Source organism: Dermacentor variabilis, chromosome 6, assembly GCF_050947875.1.
Source record: "Dermacentor variabilis isolate Ectoservices chromosome 6, ASM5094787v1, whole genome shotgun sequence".
NCBI lineage: Eukaryota > Metazoa > Arthropoda > Arachnida > Ixodida > Ixodidae > Dermacentor > Dermacentor variabilis.
The window spans coordinates 196,844,107-196,867,548 of NC_134573.1; the positions used below are offsets into that span (position 1 = coordinate 196,844,107).

At 46.0% G+C, this 23,442-nt stretch overlaps 2 protein-coding genes across 4 annotated transcripts in view; one reads left to right on the forward strand and one right to left on the reverse strand.

Annotated features, from left to right (window-relative positions):
• Nucleotides 1-23,442, forward strand: part of Kat60 (katanin p60) — a 157,953-nt gene that overhangs the window by 9,335 nt on the left and 125,176 nt on the right. The window lies entirely within an intron of this gene.
• LOC142584533 (uncharacterized) lies at nt 12,675-15,178 on the reverse strand. Its single transcript, XM_075694641.1, has 2 exons — nt 14,251-15,178; nt 12,675-12,758 (listed from the first exon to the last, which is right to left on the reverse strand). The coding sequence occupies exons 1-2, from the start codon at nt 15,136-15,138 to the stop codon at nt 12,675-12,677; spliced, it is 972 nt and encodes a 323-aa protein (XP_075550756.1). The 5' UTR covers nt 15,139-15,178.

Below are 23,442 nucleotides of genomic sequence, written 5' to 3' on the forward strand. Positions count from 1 at the left end.
CACCTAACTTTCTGCCGCCCCCTGCAACGCATCCCTTCCCTTGGAATCCAGTCCGTAACCCTTAGTGACCATCGGTTATCTTCCCTCCTCATTACATGTCCGGCCCATGCCCATTTCTTTTTCTTGATTTCAACTAAGATGTCGTTTACCCGCGTTTGTTGCCTCACCCAATCTGCTCTTTTCTTATCCCTTAACGTTACACCCATCATTCTTCTTTCCATAGCTCGTTGCGTCGTCCTCAATTTCAGCAGAACCCTTTTCGTAAGCCTCCAGGTTTCTGCCCCATATGTGAGTACTGGTAACACACAGCTGTTATACACTTTCCTTTTGAGGGATAGTGGCAACCTGCTGTTCATGATTTGAGAATGCCTGCCAAACGCACCCCAGCCCATTCTTATTCTTCTGGTTATTTCAGTCTCATGATCCGGATCCGTTGTCACTACCTGCCCTAAGTAGATGTATTCCCTTACCACTTCCAGTGCTTCGCTACCTATCGTGAACTGCTGTTCTCTTCCGAGATTGTTAATCAATACTTTAGTTTTCTGCAGATTAATTTTCAGACCCACCCTTCTGCTTTGCCTCTCCAGGTCAGTGAGCATGCATTGCAATTGGTCTCCTGAGTTACTAAGCAAGGCAATATCATCAGCGAATCGCAAGTTGCTAAGGTATTCTCCATCAACTTTTATCCCCAATTCTTCCCACTCCAGGCCTCTGAATACCTCCTGTAAACATGCTGTGAATAGCATTGGAGATATCGTATCTCCCTGTCTGACGCCTTTCTTTATAGGGATTTTGTTGCTTTCTTTGTGGAGGACTACGGTGGCTGTGGAGCCGCTATAGATATCTTCCAGTATCCTTACATATGGCTCATCTACACCCTGATTCCGTAATGCCTCCATGACTGCTGAGGTTTCGACTGAATCAAACGCTTTCTCGTAATCAATGAAAGCTATATATAAGGGTTGGTTATATTCTGCGCATTTCTCTATCACTTGATTGATAGTGTGAATATGGTCTATTGTTGAATAGCCTTTACGGAATCCTGCCTGGTCCTTTGGTTGACAGAAGTCTAAGGTGTTCCTGATTCTATTTGCGATTACCTTAGTAAATACTTTGTAGGCAACGGACAGTAAGCTGATCGGTCTATAATTTTTCAAGTCTTTGGCGTCCCCTTTCTTATGGATTAGGATTATGTTAGCGTTCTTCCAAGATTCCGGTACGCTCGAGGTTATGAGGCATTGCATATACAGGGTGGCCAGTTTCTCTAGAACAATCTGACCACCATCCTTCAACAAATCTGCTGTTACCTGATCCTCCCCAGCTGCCTTCCCCCTTTGCATAGCTCCTAAGGCTTTCTTTACTTCTTCTGGCGTCACCTGTGGGATTTCGAATTCCTCTAGGCTATTCTCTCTTCCACTATTAGGTTTAGGTGCACGTTAAAGAACCCCAGGTGGTCGAAATCTCCTGAGTCCTTCACTACGGCATGCCTCGTAATCGGAAAGTGGTTTTGGCACGTAAAGCCCCGTAATTTTTCTTTTACAGACTTTGGCAAACTTTCCTCATCTCAACTTCACTTTGGAGCAAAACAAAACACCATGGAACAAACATGCAGGATGTTTGTTTGTAGCGCTGTGTCGCCGCTGGATCCTATTTTCAGACAAAACGTCAGCGATGCTCGCTGCAATCTTTTGTCGCCGGTTCACGGCTCAGAATATACACGCGTGGCACAAGTGGTGCATCGTAAGCCCACAATAAAACTTCCGGCATGATAGACCGTCACAAACGGTTTGGGAATTCAAGGTTGAAGAATGGGCGTGTTGGTAGAGCATATTAGAGGTTGGATTGCGCAACGTTTTGATGAGACACAGAAGAGAAACACACACCCACTCTTGACGAGGAGCAGACTCACACGACTGATGCGACTTGGCCCAGTTTGAAGCGCGGGAGGCCATCTTCTCCATTGGCGGGATCACCGGCCGTCCAGCTCCGACACCGGTTTAGAGTGCATGCCCATTGGTGGATACTCGTGTGCATCGGCCTTGGAGGAGTAAACGCCCCTTTTTTCTAAAGTTGTACCCAACTATAGATAGCGTTATTCAAATCCCCTTTATAGGGTGCCTCGATGCTTGCAGCTATTTGTCCCTGCATGAAACGCTCTAGCCTCATGCCGTAGAATAGCATGTCTTAACCTTTTTCATAAATTTTTCCATTCTTTGCATTTTGACAACGTGTACATAAAGAGAGCATGTCGCATTGCCCACACCAGTCACTGTAGCGCAGTATATCCCCCACAAGCCCATACCATGACTTTTCAGAAATAATTTTTCCTGGGCACAGCACGAGACTGGAATGGCCTGCCCACCGAAGTTGCCACTATCATAGATCCACTTGCATTCAGGTGGCTCATCGAAAACATCCCATTGTAACTTGTAGTAACCTTTTTTGCCATTAACCACCCACTCCCCCATGTAGTGTCTCAACAAGAGACCTTTGAGGAGACAAATAAACAAACAGACAGGTCCGTTTTTCTTTCATTCTTTCTTGCTTTCTTTCTTTTTTTTCCTTTTTTTTTTGCTTACCGTCAGATGAGGCAAAGCACCAACTTTTGATGACCGTGCCATGATACACAAAAGAGGCGCCCATTCCTAGAGGGCATTTGCATGAAGTCATTTGGTGTAGAACAATCGCACTGTGTCTTTTCTTCTTTTTTTTTTTTTCTTTTTTCGATTGTGCACTGCTGCTAAATAGCTTCAGTCTGTACTGTATTCATATTGTTGTGGCATGGTTAAGTGCATCCTCTGTAGGGTTCAAATTTAATTATTCTGTCCATTGCAATGTGTACTTGATGTGCATGCATCAATTAGCTCATTGTTCATGCAGAGTCAGCATATCTCTGTTCCAGTAATTGATTTTCCAAAGTTAACCCAGCTGCAACGTTAAAAGATAAAAGTTGCTTAAATGATTGTCGGAAATTTACCCATCAAGACATAAGCATGCATTTGCTTTAGATAAGAATGTGAAATTCCTTTGTTTCTATAGCACGAAAATTATAAGTAATAAGAAGCAGGTTATCCTAGTATAGCAGTGGCCACTGTGGCTGAGCGCCTAAAGAAGTCGATTTCAAGGGGGACGGACGTGATTACTGAAAGCAGTAATAGCAGAAAAAGAGCAGTGGCTATTCCGTACATTCATTCAGTGTCGCACAGGCTTAAAAAAGTTGCAAATAGATATGATGTTAATGTTGCTTTTACTGCTTCCAATAAGCTAGGTAAGATATGCGCTGCCGTGCAGAGGAAAAAGGAGCAGGTAAAAGGCAAAAAAAGAACAGATATTTGTCCAGTGAAGCACAATAAGAATAACAGGTTTACTGACTGTCGTATGGGTGTGGTTTATAAAATTCCCCTTAATTGTGGCCAGTTCTACGTAGGGCAAACGGGGCAGTGTATCAATCAGAGGCTAATGGAACATGAAAGGTCGTTAACCGGTGGATTGCCTTCTAATCTTTCCCTACATTGCCAAAATTGCAACCACACGCCAGAGTTAGATGAATGCGCGATATTGTACAGGCATAAGAATGAAGATACGCGTCTTAAGGTAGAGGCATGGCATATCCATAATGGTGGAAGTGCGTGCGTGAGTCAGCCTTCGATTTCTTTACATAAGGAAGAGATTAAGTGCCTTAACAGTTATCTCTCACGTAGACCGGCACGTGTACCCGATTGACACGTGGTGTTACCATTCCTGAGCATGCGCAGATGAGTTTTGTGTCTTCTTTTTCGCCTCAGTGCTCCCTTCATTTGATAGTCGGCGTTCATGTTGTCCACATCTCTACTCTTGTGTCCTGTCTGCACGCGTCACGTCTTTGTTGTGTAATGAATCCTTACCAACTAGCTCAGCTTTCTTTCGTTCTAAGCAAACAAGTTTACGCCGCTCTATGCAATGGCATTAACGCTACCTGTGCCAAAATTATTCACGCCGTCCACACAAGCAGGCACAGAGAACCACGTGTAACTAGTGCGAGTGTTCAACCTCTAAAACACAAGCATTCATAGCCTTCAGGCTTCTCTACTTTTATTAGCGATTGAGGTCAATCCAAATTAAATCTTTAGATCATATTTAAGATAAGGATGGTCAAAGTCAAATATGCAATTCAAACTGAGTGTGTAGCAGTGCTCTGTCCGAACGTAGTTCTTTCTGGATTGAGGTAGTTCGCGATCTAAAGTGCCCTCTTGACATCGGTATGAATCATCTTCACCGATTAGTGTGCTCACCTAACTTGCTTCATGATGAACGAACCACTAATTGCACATTGGCAGCAGCTAGTGAGTTCTAGCTATTTCAGCTCGTTCAATTTTAAGTAGCCAGGCCAGATGTCATCGTCAGGTTTTAAGTCCAGCAAGTGTCTTGTAAGAATGGGTGCCTGAAGATCAATAGTATCGCTCATTGTAGACATGCCAATGCCATTTGCACTAAGTTAATAGACAAACATATTGCATGTGGAGCAAAGCAAACGGGCCTGCACGTAAAGACTCATAAACCTGCGAAACGCTCGTCGCACGCCAAGCAAATGAAAAAAGAAGAAAGCTGTGGCACGTGTTACATGTGACGTCGCTGAAGGTGGTGGCACAGGAGCCCCGCTCTAGACAGGCGAGTTGGGAAAACGTCTCCCCGCCTGGTGCGACGCCCAGGGTTGCTTGCTGCCAGATTTGGGGGCTTATGCCACATAATTTTTCAAATATAATGAAAGAAGAACCTGTGCTTTATAATATTGTTATGAAGAGTTGCGAAGAAATGGTTTTATTTACGATGATGATCACGCTGCGATGATCATAGCGTGATCGTAGCGCAGTCCGGCCTCTCAAGCTCCTCGTTCTCTTCGTCTTCTCTTCTTTGTCCTTGTCCCTGCCTTTTGTATCTGTTACATTTCCCCGCAAGCAGACAAAGCCCATGGGGCAAGTCAGGATGAACAAGCAGGGTAGAAAGGCTTCAGGCAAGCAATATGAGCCAGCCGAGTTCTGCTTGATCGCCGACCATTGCACTGGAGACAAGCTATTATGTAAGTGAGTTCGCTCAGGCAGTCCACAACTACAAATGGGCCTGAATATTGTGACAAGAACTTTTGGCACAATCCACGCTTGCGTTGCAGTGTCCAAAGAAGGACCAAGTCACCTTTCTCGAACGATACTTGTACGTGATGGTCGTCGTATCGCTCTTTCGAACGACTTTGCGAGGCCAGAGTACAAAGACGGGCTATTCGATGGGCTTCTTCGGCAAGACACAAAGTCTTCGATACAGAATCGTCATTGTGCAGAACGAAGGGTAAGAAGGTGTCCAGAGGGCTTCGCGATAACCTTGTGTACAGGAGATAAAATGGGCTATAGTTTGTGGTTTTGTGTTTTGTCATGTTGTATGCGTAAGTGATGAAGGGCAGCACATCGTCCCATTTCTTATGATTGGAGGAGACGTACATGGCAAGCATGTTGGTCAGCGTTCTACTTGTCCTTTCAACAAGGCCGTTGGTCTGTGGATGATACAGCATGGAATGACGGAACTGTGAAGTGTACAAACGAAGTCTCTTCAATGGCATCAGCAGTGAACTGACGACCACGGTCGCTGATGATGACACGTGGTAAGTCATGACGAAGGACCACGGAACGCAGCAGGAAGACCTCCGCACAAGCAGCGGTGGAAGATGGTATGGCTGCAGTTTCTGCATACCATGTAAGATGGTCTATGCAGATGATTATCCAATGGTTCTTGTTGTTAGATAACAGGAATGGACCAAAAAGGTCAATGCCTACTTGCTCAATGGCTTACTGGGCGGTGTCAATGGCCGAAGGGGACCTGGGGCTGCGGTGGTCGGTCGCTTGTGACATTGGCATGTTTCACAACTAGCGACATAGCGCTTGGTTGTTTCGTACATCCTGGGCCAGTAAAAGCGCTCCTGCGCGCGGTGTAGCGTTCATACAAAGCCTAAATGGCCGGATGTCACATCGTCATGCATGGCGCGTAGAATGTTGGAGCAGGGACAACAAGCAGAAAACGCGCTCCATGCCCGGAGTAATTAGCTTTGTAGAGCAACTTATCGCGGACAGTAAAGTGACCGCTGCTTTGAGAAGTACGGGCGGAGACAAAAAGCGGATCGAGGGTAAGATCATTCCGTTGTTCTCACTGAAAGTCTGCCGCGTCAGGGAATGTAGAAGTAACAGCAGTGAGACAGTCATCAAAATTCTCAGCATCGCAGTCGGTAGCCGCAAGAAGAATCCGAGAGAGGCAGTCCGCGTCAGTGTGATGACGGCCAGTCTTGTACGATACCACAAACTCATATTCCTGGAGGCGCGGCGCCCAACGTGCGAGGCAACCAGAGGGATCACGCAAACTGACCAGCCAGCATAAAGAATGATTGGTCGGTGATAATCTTAAATGGTCTACCGTAAAGATAACACCGAAACTTCTGTATGGCGAAAACAGCTGCCAGGCATTCGTGTTCCGTAACCGTATAATTGCATTCAGATTTGCTCAGGCAACTGCTGGCATATGCGACAACATGTTCTGTGCCACTGTGACATTGTACAAGCACCGCTCCTATCCCGATTCCACTAGCATCAGTGTGAACTTCAGTCGGGCAAGATGGATCGAAGTGACGCAAAAGGGGTGCTGACGTTAGTTTAAACTTCAGTTGAGAGAATGATGCGTCATGCTCTGGTGTCCAATTGAAGGACGCATTTTGTTGCGAAATACTTGTCAATGGGTAAACGATGTCGGCAAACTGGGGAACAAAACGACGAAAATACGAACATAGTCCAAAGAATGAGCGAAGTTCTCGTGCTGACTGCAGTGGCTTGAAGGAGCTTACCGCTTCAATCTCACGAGGATCGGGCCTGACGCCATCCTTGTCAACTAAGTGTCCCAGGACCAGTGTTTGACGTTTGCCAAACCACCATCTTTTTTTAGTTTAGAACCAGTCCAGCTTTCTCAATGCAGTCGAGAACAAGGCTGAGGCGTTCGTTATGTTCTTCAAACGTGCAGCCAAAGATTACAGCATCATCGAGATAACACGTGCATATCTCTCACTTTAGACCATGTAGTACTACGTCCATGAATCTTTCGAAGGTGGCAGGAGCATTGCAAAAGCCAAAAGGCATAACATTAAATTCGAATAGGCCATCTGGAGTCACGAAAGCTGTCTTTTCCTTCTCGGCAGAATCTGTAGTTATTTGCCAATACCCTGATCGCAAATCAAGTGTTGAGAAGTAAGAAGCAGCGTGTAAGCAATCAATGGCGTCATCGATTCGCGGTAAGGGATAGGCATCCTTCTTCGTCACTGCAGTTAGATGTCTGTAATCCACGCAGAATCTCCAGGAGCCATCTTTTTTTCGGACCAGGATTACTGGGGCTGCCCGTGGACTAGACAGCTCTTGAATGACGCCTTTATTCATCATCTCCTTGACTTGCTCTGCAATAACTTTGCGCTCGGACGATGACACTCGGTAGGGCTTCTGGATGTTGGTGTGTGCTGAGCCGGTATCTATTCTGTGACGAGTGCGGGATGACGGCAAATGAAGGGGTGCATCTCCATGCGTGAAGTCGAATGCAGCCTCGTGCCTGTCGAGGACCTGTACCAGTGCTTGTCATTCCGATGTACAGAGAGCCTTGCTGATCATGCCAACCATTAGCTCAGAATGGCGATTATCGCAAGGAGAGCAAGCTGTAGAAATGTCCGCAGTTAGTGCCGCTATTGAGCTACATGCGGCTTCATCGAAGAAAGCGATTTTCATACCGCGAGGAAGGACAACCGGTTCGTGGCGGAACAGTTCAGTGCCCACAATGTGGCGACTCCTTTTGTCATGCACATGACAGAGCAGGGTACGAGTATATTTCTTTTAGCACAGTTTATATGGAGAGACCTAACTACAAGGTCAACACAATCAGCGTCAACAGTAGTTGCAGATACACGAACAGGGGTCAGGCACCACGATGGTGCAGTCACTTCATCAAGAACACTGAACGTGTCTGTGTCCCTGTCTTCGCCATGCGAGCTTTGTTCGTAATGTGCTCACATAAATAACTTATTCAAGGATATTTCACCACAACCACAGTCCATGGAAGTGCCACATTGTTCAAGAAAATCGATACCAAGAATAACATCATGCGAACAACGAGAAAGAACAAAGAATTCCGACACAAACACTTTCCCAGCCATCAAAACACTCACAGCACAAACACCAAGTGGATGAAGCCACTCGCTGCCTACTCCACGAAAGGTCAAAGAGTCAAAGAGTCAAAGAGTTTATTCAGACAACGTATGGTACAGTTGCCTAGGGTGCAGACCAAAAGGCAAGTGGTTGCCTGACAAGGAGTCTGCGCCCTTCTTGCTCCCATTCGAGAGCACAAGACATTCAGCGCATAAAATAAACACTAAATGAGATGGAAATACAGAGTGGTTAGTACCATTGAAATGGGTGTTATTTCATATTGAATATTTAAGTACAATTGGGGAAAATGCTGTAAGAAACAACAGAAAAAACAAAACAAAAGGAGTGGTCATGCCTGCAGTGACAATAGATACATAGTGATATTATTCTTGAAAGCTTTGAATGATTTACTTTCCTAGTTAATGTTTACAGCAGGATGGTGATCGTTTAAAAAACTGGAAATTCTGTCGCTAAGTTTCTGGGTGCCGTAGTTCGTACGTATTTTTTCCTTATTGTAACATATGTGCCGGGTGTTGTAGGTGTGTGTTTTCATTAGATGCTGTTGAAAAAAAGCCGTAGGATCGGAATGCATTTGTAGGTAACTAGCTAACGCTATCTTTTTGTTTATAACATTCCACAGTGTAAGCAGTTTATGTTTTCTAAACAGTGGGGCAGTGTCGCTAAGGTATGGTGCATTATCTATTAGGCACAAAAATTTATTTTGTAATAAATATATGTTTTCTATGCTTGTTTTAGGTGCTGTGCCCCAGACAAGAAGACAATAGTGGAAATGCGAATGTACCAGTGTGTAGTATAGTTGTTTCTTTAGCCAGATAGGCAAAAGGTTCTTTATTTTATACATGATACCAATGGACCTAGATATACCAGTGCGAACTTTTTCAGTGTGAGGTGACCAGTCAAGATGCTCGTGAAATATGACGCCAAGAAATTTATGTGTTGCTACATGTTCGATAGATTCATCGCGAAATTGGATAAGTATTTCTTGTTTCATACACTTGTTACGAGCACGGAATATAATGTACTTAGTTTTTTTAGTGTTTAACACTAGTTCATTACCGTGGAGCCACGTGGATAAATTTTCCAGCCATACATTTGTTTCTACTTGGAGGACTTCTAGGTCTTCTCCGCAGAAGAATACATTGGTATCATCAGCGTACATTATTATTTCTGGTGTAGAGGGCACGTTAATTATATCATTTATATAAAGCAGAAATAACAGCGGCCCAAGGATTGATCCTTGTGGAACTCCATAATGTATCTGACCTAAGCTGGATTTTGCATTCGTAATATTCGTGTACTGGTGACGATTTAGGAGGTAATTCTTTATTAATGTGAGAGCTGTTCCTCTAATGCCACATTTATATAACTTGTACAGTAAAACAGGGTGCTTAATGGAGTCGAATGCCTTTTTAAAGTCTAGAAAAACACCTATTGTATATATTTTCTGCTCAAAGTTGTCTATTATCTTGTCCTTAATTTTTATTAGCGCCATTTCAGTAGATTTCTCTTTCTGTAATCCGTATTGCTGCTCGGCGATGATATCGTTTCGCTTTCAGAAGTTTAGTAGCCTGATGTTTATAACTTGTTCAACTACTTTTGAGAGGATTGGTAGGACTGAAATTGGCCTATAATTATTTATGTCATTTCTATCACCTCCCTTGTGTATGAGATTTTTGCAATTTTTAATTTATCTGGAAATATTCCGGTACACAAAATCAGGTTGCATATATGCGTGAGTGGCTGACTAATCATGTGACTGATGGTTTTTATAGGCTGAACTTTAATGTCATCAGCACCACATGCACTGTTATTTTTTAGGTTTTTGATTACTGTACAGATTTCTAATTCTGTAGTTGGAAACATCAAGATTGAGTTTTGGATGTTGGACGTGATACACGTTGTAAAATCACAATTATTTGCCTGAGGTTTACTTGAAGCCCCTGATATAAGAAAGTGCTTGTTAAGTTTGTCAGCAAGCGACGCCCCTGTGTAAGGCACTCCATTTATAACGAGTTCACAGATGCCGTCTCTTCTGTTGTTGGACATTAGCTTGTTTACTGTATTCCATACTTTTTAGGGTTGTTGCAGATATCAGTAAACTTATGTTCATAATAACTAGTCCTGACTTTTTTTAATATCAGAGCTTAATTTATTACGAATTTATTTGTATTCAGTCAAACAGTCCATATTTTTCGTTCTGATGAAAGAGGCAAATAGTCTGTCATGTTCTCTAATTCTTTTTAGAAGGTCGGCATTTATCCATGGCTTTCTGGCTTTTTTACACTTTTTGAATTCTACGGTAGGGAAGGCTTGATTGTAGAGCTCAGTAATTGTAATAATAAGGATGCCATATGTTGCGACGGCGTCAGATAGTTGGAGAACATCTGCCCAGCTTGTTTCTGCTACTAAGTTTCTAAATATTGTGGTCTTAGCTTCATTAATGATTCTGTATGTAATGGGTGCACATGTTTTGGAAGGACTCTGTGGTGTACAGTAGGGTTTAAAGAACATAAAAATAGGTATGTGGTCACTAATATTAGCTATTAGTAAACCTGCTTGCACATTATCCTTTTTGTAACTTGTAAAACACGCATCTAGTAAAGTATGGCACATGTCTGTCACTCTAGTTGGCATATGTATTACATTTTCACAACCAAACGAGAGAAAAATATCAAGCATTCTTTGTTGATTAGAATCAAGCAATAAAAGATCGATATTGAAATCACCACAAATAACTACAGGCTGTCAGACACGCATCGTAGGGCGGTGATAAAGGGAATTTCCCGTTTATTCCGATGATGTGCAATATATACAGAAGCGCTAGTCACATGACTTTTGTGATAAGTGCGGGATGACAGCCAAAGAAGTGTGCTCATGTTTTATCTGAAGGCTGACTTCACATCTTTCCCTTTTTGCAAGCTAAGTACATTCACAATAACTCAACAACACAGTTCATAGTTAATCATTAACTCCAAGTCGTTTCGGCGTCTTGATTATGCGACCGCAGCGGGTGGTTCTACGATGTCCGGTGGTTTCGCTGGCGTGACCATCCGACGGCTGCTGCACAACGGCATACTTCACTGGCGTTGTAGCCGGTAATTTGGTGGGCAGTTCGGGAACTTGTGGCTTCGGTGTTACGTCGATCTCTTCTTGATGGTGATCCCGTTGAACCGCCGATGGAACACTGTCATCGTCTCCCGCCTCTGGCAGTAGGAGGAGATTTCCGGCGAACGGCGCCTTTGTCGGTCCCCACCCAGTAGGACCGTGGCGTTTGGGACAGCCGCAGGATAGTTCCGGGAGCACCCTTGTCTTTCAGCCACACTCGATTTCCTGCAGAAAGTCTGGGCAAAGACCTGGCAGCATGACGCTTGTCAAAGTATCTTTTCTGCCTGTTTCTGTATTCCTCATCCATTTTCTGCCACGAAGAGCTAACGACACAGGGTTTTAGCAGAGATTGAACGCAAGGTATTCTTGAGCGCAATCGACGGCTCATCAAAAGTTGTGCTGGACTGTAACCTGTGGGACCCGGCGAGTTCCGGTAGTTCAGCAAACAAATGTAGGGGTCCTCTGCTTTCTTCAAAAGTAGCTTTATCGTTCTTACCATGCGCTCAGCTTCGCCGTTGGCTTGCGGGAAGAGCGGGCTAGTTGTGACGTGCTTGAACCCGTACACGCTTGAAAAATGCTTGAAAGCAAACGAGACAAATTGTGGTCCGTTATCGGATACCACGGTGTTTGGGATGCCGTGCCTGGCGAAGATGCTCTTCAGATGGTTGATAACCGCTTCTGATGACGTATCGCCTTTCAGCAAGGCCAGCTCTGGATATCTGGAATGATAATCCACACCAACAAGATACACGACGCGTTTTATTTCAAATAAGTCCATGCCGACTTTTTGCCATGGTAGCTCTGTCGTTTCCGAGGGAATCATTGGTTCCGCGAACTGAACACGTTCACTCGCACACACATGGCAATCAGCTACAGCTTTTGCTATCTCTTTGCTGAGCCCCGGCCACCAAACAGATTCCTTTGCTTTTGCTCTGCAGCGAACGATACCTTGGTGCCCTTCGTGTAGTCGTTCGATCATTTCCTTCCGCAGACTTCGCGGAACAATAATGCGAGCATCTTTGAGCAACAGGTTCTTGCAAACTGAAATGTTAGCACGGACGGGCCAAAATTGCCTCAAAACGTCTGGGAGCCTTTCTTTCCTTGGCCACCCGTGGTGGCAGGCTTTCAGCAATGACAAGCATTCCTGGTCTTTTTGTTGCTCAGCTCGTATGAGATTAAGCATGCTTTCTGTAGCCGGTAGGCCCTGAACGATTCCATCGACGAAAGCAGATACGTCTGAGTCTGTCAAGGCGCCTAGAGTATGGTTAGTAGCGTTCGCTCGTACTCTTGATAAGGTGTCGGCTGTCGCAATGCTTTTGCCGGGAACATGCGTTAGTGTGAAGCAGTACCTCATCAAACGCATTCTGAATCTTTGGATGCGAGGCGGCATAGCGTCCAGAGGATCACGACCGAGCAACGGAAGTAGAGGCTTGTGATCTGTTTCGAACAAAAATTTCATACCTCTTAAAAATTAGTCGAAACGTTCAGCTGCCCACGTCAGAGCTAATGCCTCCTTCTCTATTTGAGAATATTTTTGTTCCGTCTTTGTCAGCGATCTCGAGGCATAAGCAACCGGTCGTCGTTCCCCGGATGGTTGGATCTGAAATAATAGAGCACCAAGACCATACGATGAAGCATCAGCCGAGACTATTGTCTCGTAGAGAGGGTGGTACATGGTGAGGCACCTGTCCGAGCTGATGGTTTCCTTGATTTTGCAAAACGCTTGTTCCTGTAGCGGTCCCCACGACCACTCATTGTCCTTGCACAGAAGGCTGCGTAGAGGCGCGCTCATAGACGCTGCATCTGGAAGAAACCTAGCAAGATGGTTCATCATTCCCAGAAGAGAGCGAACTTCCGTTACGTTCTGCGGCCTCGGAAATTCTGTGATGGCCCGCACTTTTTCAGGATGCGGCCGCACGCCACCAGCGCCAAAGATCATGCCAAGGAAGGATACTTATTGCACTGAAAAACAGCATTTTTCTTTGTTCAGCGTCACTCCTTCCCGCTGTAGTCTTCCGAGCACTTTGTGTAAGCGAGAGTCGTGCTCTGACTTATTTGCGCCGAACACAAGAATATCGTCCATGTAGTTCAAAACACCATCTAATCCTTCCAAGACTTGCGTGAACTTCCTCTGAAAAACTTCTGGTGCCGAGGTTATACCAAACGGTAGTCTGCGATAGCAGTACCTGCCGTATGGTGTTATGAAAGTGGTGAGTGTTTGGCACAACTCCGCAAGTTGGATTTGGTAAAATCCTGAGCTTGCGTCTAGTTTCGAGAACACAGAGGCTTTCTGAAAGCTTCCCATGATCTGCTCTATGGTTGGCAATTGGAGGCGCTCTCTTCTTACGAAGTTATTTAGTTGAGTGAGGTCGACGCAAATCCTGACTGAGCCGGATGGCTTCAAAACCGGCACAATTGGCGCACACTATTCCGTCGGATCCTCAACCTTCCTAATCATGCCTTCCCGCTCAAGCCTGTCAAGTTCCTCCTTAACCGCTTGCTTCATCGGGATAGGAATCCTGCGCGGGGTTGACACTGCGTAGGGGATTGCATTTTCTGCCAACCGTATCGTGTGCTCTCCTGCTATAGATCCGATTCCTTGAAATAGCCCTGGGTACTGTCTCGCGACCTCGTCGGACGTTTCTAGTTCGTCTAAAAATCGAACTACCCCAAGGGCATTTATTGCAGGTAGCCCTAGTAAAGGCATGTGCAAGTTTTTTACGACATACACTGTCTGCTCGCAGCGATTGTCCTTCCATGCGATTTCGGTTTGAAACTTTCCGCACGTGTCAATGCTTGCGTCACTTGGTCCCCTTAGATTTCCTGCTTTCTCAAGATAGCTTGGCATTCCTGGGAAATTTTCCCCCACAACCGTGACTTCTGCTCCAGTATCGACTTTCATTTTTACTTCATGGCCGTTTATCTGTACTGTCACGAAGTGCGCAGACAACTTGCTTTGTCGCGGTGTAACTATGCCGAGGAATTGGCGCTTGTTATCTGGGCAGCCGTTATCTGGGCAGCCCGGTGCCGTTACCCCGTCAAGTTTTCTTTCTCTGTTTTTAATTCGACAAGCCTTTTCGAAATGCCTTAGCTTCTGGCAGTAAAAGCATTTTTGCTGCTTCGCTGGGCAACTAGTTCGCGGGTGCATCGAACCTGCGCAATAAGTGCAGCTTTTTACAGAAGCGGTCTTCTTGCGACGCGCAAGTGTAGCATTCCATTCTCTCTTCTGTTCCGTTTTCTTGTTCTTTACCGCTGCAACATATGTTTCGGCGCTCGTACCTTCCCGCTGTTTCAAGTCTGCTTGCTGCTGCTTTATCGTTTCGCTTGTTCGGGCCCTTGCTAATGCGGTGGCCAATGTTAGCTTAGGGTCCATTTGAAGCTCTTCCCACAGCGCTTCGTCTAGAAGGCCAACTACAAAGCGATCCCTTATTAAACGGTCCTTGATGTTATCGAAGTCGCATCGCTCTGCTAACTTGTGGAGGTCGGTTGCAAATTCGTCTACAGTTTCCCCTGGCTGTTGACGATGTCTGTTAAAACGGGCGCTCTCATACACTGTGTTCTTCGTCTGAACGAAATAGGCTTCAAACTTTGCCTTTAAGACCTTGAAAGTCTTCAGGTCTTCGTCTTTTACCGCTAACGAGCGAAGAATCTCTCTTGCCTTCCGGCCCATTGTGTAAAGAAGGGTTCTTACTTGAATTTCTTCCGTTTTCTCGCTGAGACCGGATGCGAAGCTGTAGTCTTCGAATTCCTCAATCCAAGAGGGCCAGTCTGCTGCGTTGTGGAAATCAAATGGCTGCGGAGGCTTTATCCCAGCCATTGTTGCTCGTTGCTGGACGCTCGTTGCTGCCGTGCCTTCCGTGAAGACTTGCACCACTTGCAAGCTACTGCTCCGCTCTGTCGGACTGCATACGCCCCTGACGGTCTATTTCGGGAGCAGCCCACCCCACTTCTGACACCATGTCAGACACGCATCGTAGGGCGGTGATAAAGAGAATTTCCCGTTTATTCCGATGATGTGCAATATATACAGAAGCGCTAGTCACATGACTTTTGTGATAAGTGCGGGATGACAGCCAAAGAAGTGTGCTCATGTTTTATCTGCAGGCTGACGTCACACAGGCAACTTAAACTGCATGCACTGTTCTAACATATTTTCAAGAAATTCTAAAAAAATAGCCTGTGATCCAGAAGGCGGCCTATATACAACGGCAAGTATGGTTCCAGCACACTTTAACATGAGACATTCAAAGTGTTGATTTATTACACAAAACTCTTCTATGGTGTCATAATTTAGGCAGTTCATTATATATATAGCCACACCTCCCCCTCTCTTATCACTCCGTGAAATTGATACGCATTTGCATCCTGGAAACTGTATAACATCATAATCGTTTGTGAACCAAGTTTCAGTGAAAGCTAAAATTTCAAATTTATGGTCCAATTCATTTAGGAAGATTTCCACAGAATCCTGTTTGTTCCAAAGGCTTTGAGCATTGAGATGGAATAAGGAAAATTTATTTTTTTCTCGTAGGTGTTTTGAATGTTTGAACGAATCAGCATCATGATAAGAATATGTGAACGGGACTGTCATTTTCAAGGGTGTCAAGTGCTATCAGTTACCGTGATGCGCGTACCGCCCTTTACTCAATGTATCTTGTCCAGATCGTTTGTCGTCCTAATCCTGATAGCTCGGCTGCGGGGGCCGCGATGAACAAACATTTTTCCATTCTTTAGCCAGGCAAATGCGTACTCTTTTTCTTTCGCCGTTTTCTTCATTTTCCAGAAGAGCGTCTTGTTTTGTGCTGTCAGGTTTTCATTGAAGAATAGTTTAGATTTCGTTTCCTTTAGTTGTCCTTTTTTTGCAAGTCATGCGTCTCTGGTTGAACGGAATACGAAGCGTACAAGAACAGATGCAACCTTCTTAGCACTCTGCCCTACCTCAATGTCATTGATAGACCGTGAGGGCAATCGATGAACAGCCTCAACATCTGCCTCAGAAAGGAGTGGAAGTTCGAGATCAGTGGCCAAGACATTAAGCTTTTCCAGCAAGTTTTCATTATCATGATAGGGCAGCCCAACTATTTCTAAATTTTGACGTCTGCTGTACTGCTCCAGTTCGTCAACTTGTTGCCTTAATTCCTGGTTTTCGTGTTCTGTTACCCGAGCCTCAAGTTTATCCACTTGCTTTCCGAGGGCAGACATGTCTGCATCCTGCTGTTTTATTTTTGACAGAACTTCGTCGTATTTTGTGGCCATTTCTTGCATAAACTGCTCAATACCATCCACAGTGGCCTTTATCTCACCTAGTGTATCGATTTTTGACCTAATCTTAAGTACTTCTGTGAGCACGAGACGAATATCTGCAATCTCACTTGCAAGATTTGCTTCCGGTTCCTCACTTGTTTTCTTACTGCTCTGGTTGCTTCGAGCCTTAGCTGTTTTACATGTTGGGCATTTCCATGCCTTTTTTGCAGTTTCTGTCTTTTTTTTTTTGTATGCGGCTTCATTTACCCCTGAACATGTGCCAATATGATGCATAACATGACATTCCAAGCACGTTAAGAACACTGCATCCTCAGAAAGCTCTTCGTTGCATGTAAGACATGTGTCAGTCATTTTTCCGATCGTCACAGGCCGAGCAGTCAGCAGCAGCGGCTACCAGAAAAAAAAAAAAATGCAGAAGACCAACCTACAATTTAAGGCGACGTTTTTAGGGTCCGGATAGCAGCTCCTGCGGTGCCGCTGCTGCTGAATGCTTGTGAAGCAGGTCTTCGGTGGCGAGCTACTTTTATAGCTGTTGGGTGTTTACGTCAGAAGCTACGTTGATACTAGCAGCCAGTTTCCATGGCACGTTTCCGATAGCCAGTCATTCATCGGTAGCTCATCCAGTGTAGGCTTACGGAATCAGCTCCTGCAATTTAAGGCGACATTTTTAGGGTCCGGATAGCAGCTCCTGTGGTGCCGCTGCTGCTGAGTGCTTGTAATATCGTCGTTGCAAGAAAACATAACTTTGTGGCCTAGACGGTTTTTGAAAGCGATGCTCATCACAGACACAGTCGCCCCAGTGTCAACTAATGCCATGGTTGGTATTCTGTCAATCGACACGTTCACTTTGTTTTTGAGCATCACAACAGGCAAAGGTATTTCTTGCAAAGACCATCCGGCGACCTCACCTCCATTGGCCGCGGATGCTAGTTGCCCGGCGGCGGTGAGGAAGAACGGCGGCAAGGGGATGGAGAGCGATGGGGACGGTTATTTGGCGGCGTCAAACTCCGTTCAGATGCTGGCGAATCGCTTCGTCTGGTCTCGTGTGAGAAGTGGTCCATTGGAAACAAATCGGTCGTCCGCAAGTCATATGAAGTACGGGTTTTGGGTGGTGAGAACATCGGTGGTGTCCTTCGTGATTGATGGCCTTGGCGACAATACCGAGCTATATGGCCTGTGGAACCGCAGTTGTAGCACACAGGAGGCTCGTGGTTTACAGCATCTTCCTTGAAATGAATGCTAGGCTGTTGCAGGCGGTGGGAAAGTTCATTGTCATGTGGATAATGTGTCTCTGCTGCTCGCTGAAGTCCGTTGTATTGGTCATAAGATGCGTCGTGGTAGTAGGGTCGGTGCTGTTCTTGTCGCGGCCTGACAGAAGTCGCAGGGCCTCGGCATAAAAATGTGGCTGTTCTCGTTGTGGCCAAGCGTCATATAAGTAGGGCCTCTGTCGTAGAGACGTGGCTGCTGTCGGGGCGCGAGTTGATAATCCTCAGTGCCCCTCGCCGCAGGATACGGGGAGAAGGACGCCACGTTTGGCTCGAAATCTGGTGGTAGACGGAAGCTATGAGTGCCTGGGTGTGTCACGTTCGCATGCAGGCTCAGCTAACTATTTGTTGGATCGTTGATGCAAGATCGAGGGGTTGGTTACTGTCTACGCTTGCAACTGTCGTCACATTGGTTAGCCTGCCAAACTTTGGCGTGATGTGCCTCGTCTTCAGTTGATGTTGACCGAATGATGTCGTTGACAGAAGCCAGGTTGTCTTTTGCGATAAGGAAACTGTAAACATCTTCGGTAATTCCTTTTAGGATGTGCCCGACTTTGTCTTCCTCAGACATTCCAGAGTCCACCATCCTACACAGTTTTATTACTGCCTCAATGTATGGCATGCAAGTTTTGCCTGGCACTTGCGCGCATTGCAGTAGCGTCTGTTCTGCCCTTTTCTTTTTCGTCTTGGAGTCACCAAATCGCTCTTTGATTTCCGAAACAAATCTTCCCCATGTGGTGAACATTTCCTCGTGATTGTTGAACCACACCAACGCAGTATCCGTTAGAAAGAACACGACGTTCAAAAGCTGAGAATTGCTGTTCCACTTGTTGGCGGCCCTCACCCGGTGATAATGGACGAGCCATTCCTCAACGTCTTCGTCCGATCTTCTGGCGAAGGGACGCGTATCTCTCAGTTGTAGAATGGAACTGGTCAGTGCAGCAGTTAGAATGGGCCGTTCGTCTGTGTCGCGGGACATATTCAACTCCGGTGGATTCGGTGGGAGTCCAGGGTTGTGGAGTTGTGGTTCAGCCTCTGTCTTTGGGTGTCGATTACCCCGCACCTTCCACCACAACTGTTACGAAGTGTTGCGAAGAAATGGTTTTATTTACAGGAGATGGACTATGATCGTAGCATGATCGTGGTGCAGTCTGGCCTCTCAAACTTCTCGTTCTCTTCCTCTTCTCTTCTTTGTTCTTGTCCCTGCCTTTCGTATCTGTTACAATATTATTGACGAGTCTTTAATAAGAGCAAATAATACGAGTGTTTCATAATTTAAAAAATGCTTCTATGTTTAAATTTGTTTTGGAGTGTGCAACAGTGCTACCTGAAGTTCAGTGCAACGAGACATGGTGGACATAAACAGCTGTTCGCTGCTGGTACACTGTACTAGAAGGGGCAGCGGAATGAACAAAGCGGCCCTGCTTCATCCTGTATGTCGCGCCGACAGGCGATTATAGCGGCGGTGCTGTCATCACTCACTACTGAAGTTGTCGAGAGCATCTGCATTTGGCACACACGCGTAGGGGCTGACAGAAGCTTGTACTTGTGTGTTCTTAGCACGTTTAACACATCCATGAGCTCTAAGCAGTGTCTCAACTGCTGCTATGCGCCAGGATGCATGACCAGATATACACAAGCCAAAAATGCGCAAGAACATTTCCTGTTTAAGGCACCTGCCAATCTAGAAAGAAGATGACAATGGGGAAAGAAATTTGCACAGGACTGACAAACCGCTCGCTGAAGACTGCGCGGTTTGTGAGCATCACTTTGAGCCATACTACTTCATAAGAGACTACGTGCGCATTGTGAGTGGTGAAAAAGTACGAATCCCACAAGGAAAGCCTGCGCTCTATCTGGAGGAAATTTCTACGATATTACTCAATGTTCCTCCTTAGCTCGGCAAATGCATTCCTCTGGAAAAGAGTCGTCAGAAAAACAAAAGGAATGAGTCGGCTGGACCGAGAAAGAAGCAGCATTTGACCAATGAACAGGATATCATGGATGAACCTGCCAATAGCAGTGAAACCTGTGCCCTGTTATCAGTCATCGATTTTGCCCAATAACTACTGGACACTCCATGAACTGCATCACTGGAGAAGTGAATGTCAGAAAAGCAGTGTTCATCACTATCAACAGTGTCAGCGGCTCAACTGTTCAAAGATATTTCTGTTCGGTAAACTCGTGGCGCACACGGCTGTACCAGCGATGCATGCTGCAACAAAGCTACTGCCGTAAGCATGCGAAATGAATGTATGCAAAACGCTGTGATGAGCAATGGAGATTATTTGCTGAGCAATCTGACAGAATACCTGCAACGTCAAGAGTTAAAAAAATTGCAAGTTCATAGCACGAGGTGCCATGGCGACAAAAGGAGTGCCTTGCATCAACGGCCCCCGCCCCCTCCACTGTAATGCCTATCAAAGGTGCTGTGGGTACTTTGGTAAATAAATAAACTTCAAGTACTTCAGGAAAGCGCTGAATACCTGACAGTTATGACTGAAAAGGCATCAAAGAACACCGAAACACCTATGTGAAATCGCTGCGTGAAAGCTGCAAGAATACAGGCAAAAAGAACAAACATCTACAAGTTACACTAAACACGGCCACATGAGAAATAAATATAGTGAAAAATGAATGTGCTGCAATGTACTTGCAGAAAAGATAGTCTCTTTCACCATTCTATATTCACCACAGAAGATCAGCCTGATCTGCCGGATGTATTGGAACTAAACTTCCAATATATGTCACCAATAGAAATAACAGTTGAAGGTGTCGCATGCCTGGTAATTAACCTCAAGCTAACCACATCCTGTGGCATTGACAACATTAATTCTAAAATTCTGAAAAACACAGTCATAGCATCTAGTAAAATCTTGTCTCACATCTTCAGGCAATCTTCAGAGACTGGCGTGCTGCCCTCAGACTGGAAGATAGCAAAGGTCATACCCATATTTAAGTCTGGTAAAAAACACACACTGGGAAACTACTGTCCAATATCATTAACATCTATATGCTGTAAAATGCTGGAACATGTAATTGCATCAAATGCCTACAGCCACCTGAAAGCCAACAAATTCTTTTCTAATCAAAATGGATTTCGGAGAAACTTCTCCTGTGCGACGCAATTATTAAACCTCTGTCGAGAAAAGCTAGCTTAGCAGGACTCTTTGAGGAACTATCAGATATCGTTTGGTATATTGTTACGGGGATGTTGGAAGTATAGAAGATTATATTTACAATATATATGCAAAACGAGTCTGAGTAGTCAAGATGGCTGACCACCAAGAACCCGCAGCAACCTGCATCTCGCGATTTTCTTCCTCTCTTCGTTCGTCCTTCCGTAACAGGACCCTCGTCTCAGCGCATGGTAGGCGAAGAACTGCGAGCGAAGTATGGCTTCAGCCGCGAATCATGCACAATGTCAACAGGCGGCGGACTTAAGGATGGATCAAATTGTAACGACGCGATCTCGTAATTGACGTTGTTAACTTGATGTAGGACTTCATAAGGCCCTGTGTAGCGAGAGAGAAGCTTCTGGGAGAGGCTGACCCGATGACATGGTGACCAAAGCAGCACCCAAGCACCTGGGACGAACTGAACATCATGATGGCACCGGTCGTAACACTCTTTTTGTAGGTGCTGTGAGGCCAATAAGCGAGATCGGGCGATTTGACGTGCCATGTGAACGCGATCGATGACTTTGCGAGCGTACTCAGTGGCAACATGAGGCACAGAAGGTAGGATGGTGTCAAAGGGCAATGGGGGGTCGCAGCCATACAAAAGAAAAAAGGGTGAATATCCTGCAGTGTCATTTCGGGATGAGTTATACGCGAATGTCACGTAGGCCAGCGTGGCGTCCCAGTCGCAGTGATAGTTGGAAACATACATTAACAGCATCTCTGTGAGTGTTCAGTTGAGACATTCCATAAGACAGTTCGTTTGTGGGTGTTAGGCAGTGGACAGGTTGTGCTCAGTGGCACAAGAGCGGAGGAGGTCGTCCACAACTCAAGACAAGAACGAGCGGCCGCGTTCTGTAAGTAACTGTCGAGGTGCACTGTGCTGAAGAATGACGTCATGAAGGAGAAAATCGGCGACGTCTGTTGCGCAACTAGTTGGCAATGCCTTTGTTATCGCGTAGTGTGTCGCGTAATCAGTAGCGACGGCAATCCACTTATTCCCTCTAGTCGTCGTTGGAAAAGGGCCAAGCAGGTCAAGGTCTACACGAAAGAACGGTTCAGAGGGAACTTCATTTGGATGGAGTCATCCAAAAGGTGGCAGGGGAGGTTTCTTCCAGCGCTGACACAATTCACAAGTTGCGACACAACGGCACACAGAACGGTAGAGGCCCGGCCAGAAGAACCGGCATCATACGCGGTTGTATGTACGCAAAACTCCAAGGTGTCCTGCCGTCAGTGCATCGTGAAATTGTTCGAGAACGACGGATCGCAGATGACGAAAAAGGACAAGGAGCAACTCAGGGTCGTCAGGGTTAATATTGCAGTGGTAGAGGATGTCGTCATGCAGCACGAACATGCGGCATGTGCCGTCGGTGCTGCCAGATTGCACTCTTGCGATGATGGACTGTAAGGATGCGTCGCGTTGTTGTTCAGCACCCATGTCGGTCATGTCAGTGAAAGCCATCATGCAGGTCACCGGATCATGCGCAACAGGATCGGAGATATCCACGGGGTGATGCGAGAGGCAGTCAGCGTCCTTGGGCTGACATCCAGACTTATAGTTGACACCAAATGAAAATTCCTGGAGCCGCAAAGCCCAGCGGCCAAGCCGTCCAGTGGGGTCCTGGAGGAAAGACAGCCAGCAGAGGGCATGGTGGTCTGTAACGACCGAAAACGTGCGGCCGTGCAAATATGGCCGGAACTTTGCGATAGACTGAACCAAAGCCAAGCACTCCCACTCGGTGATGGAGCAATTTCTCTCGGCAGGTGACAGCACGTGGCTGGCGTAAGCTATCATGCACTCGGTACCATTCTGCTGTTGCGTGAGAACAGCGCCGATACCATGGCCGCTTGCGTCAATGTGGACTTCGGTCGGTGCAGATGGATCAAAGTGGGCAAGTATGGGAGGGGTGGTCAGAAACCCGATGAGAGCGGCGAATGCATGAGCCTGCTCTGGGCCCCATGAGAAGGCCGTGTTCTTCTTTAGAAGATCTGTCAAAGGACGAGCAACGTCGGCGAAGTTTTTGATGAAACGGCGAAAGTAAGAACACAGGCCGACGAACCAGCGCACGTCAGAAGCAGAACGTGGCACAGGGAAACTGCGTACGGCGCGAACTTTTTCCGGATCTGGTTGGACACCCGATGCATCAACGAGGTGTCCCAACATTGTAATCTGACAGCGCCTGAATTGACATTTCGTGGAGTTCAGTTGGAGGCCGGCTTTTCGGAAGACCCCAAAAATTGCAGCGAGTCGGGTAAGGTGGCTGCCGAACGTGGGAGAAAAAACAATAACATTGTCAAGGTAACAGAGACAGGTGGTCCATTTGTAGCCTCGCAGAAGAGAGTCCCTCATACGTTCAAATGTTGCAGGAGCATTGCATAGGCCAAAGGACATGACTTTGAACTGATATA

Coding starts and splice junctions, on each gene's coding strand:
- LOC142584533 (XM_075694641.1), bottom strand. CDS start 15,138: ATGGCTGGGATAAAGCCTCCGCAGCCATTTGATTTCCACAACGCAGCA. Junction 12,759..14,250: donor TGTCTGCGCACTTCGTGACA/GTACAGATAAAC, acceptor TGTTCGAAACAG/ATCACAAGCCTCTACTTCCG.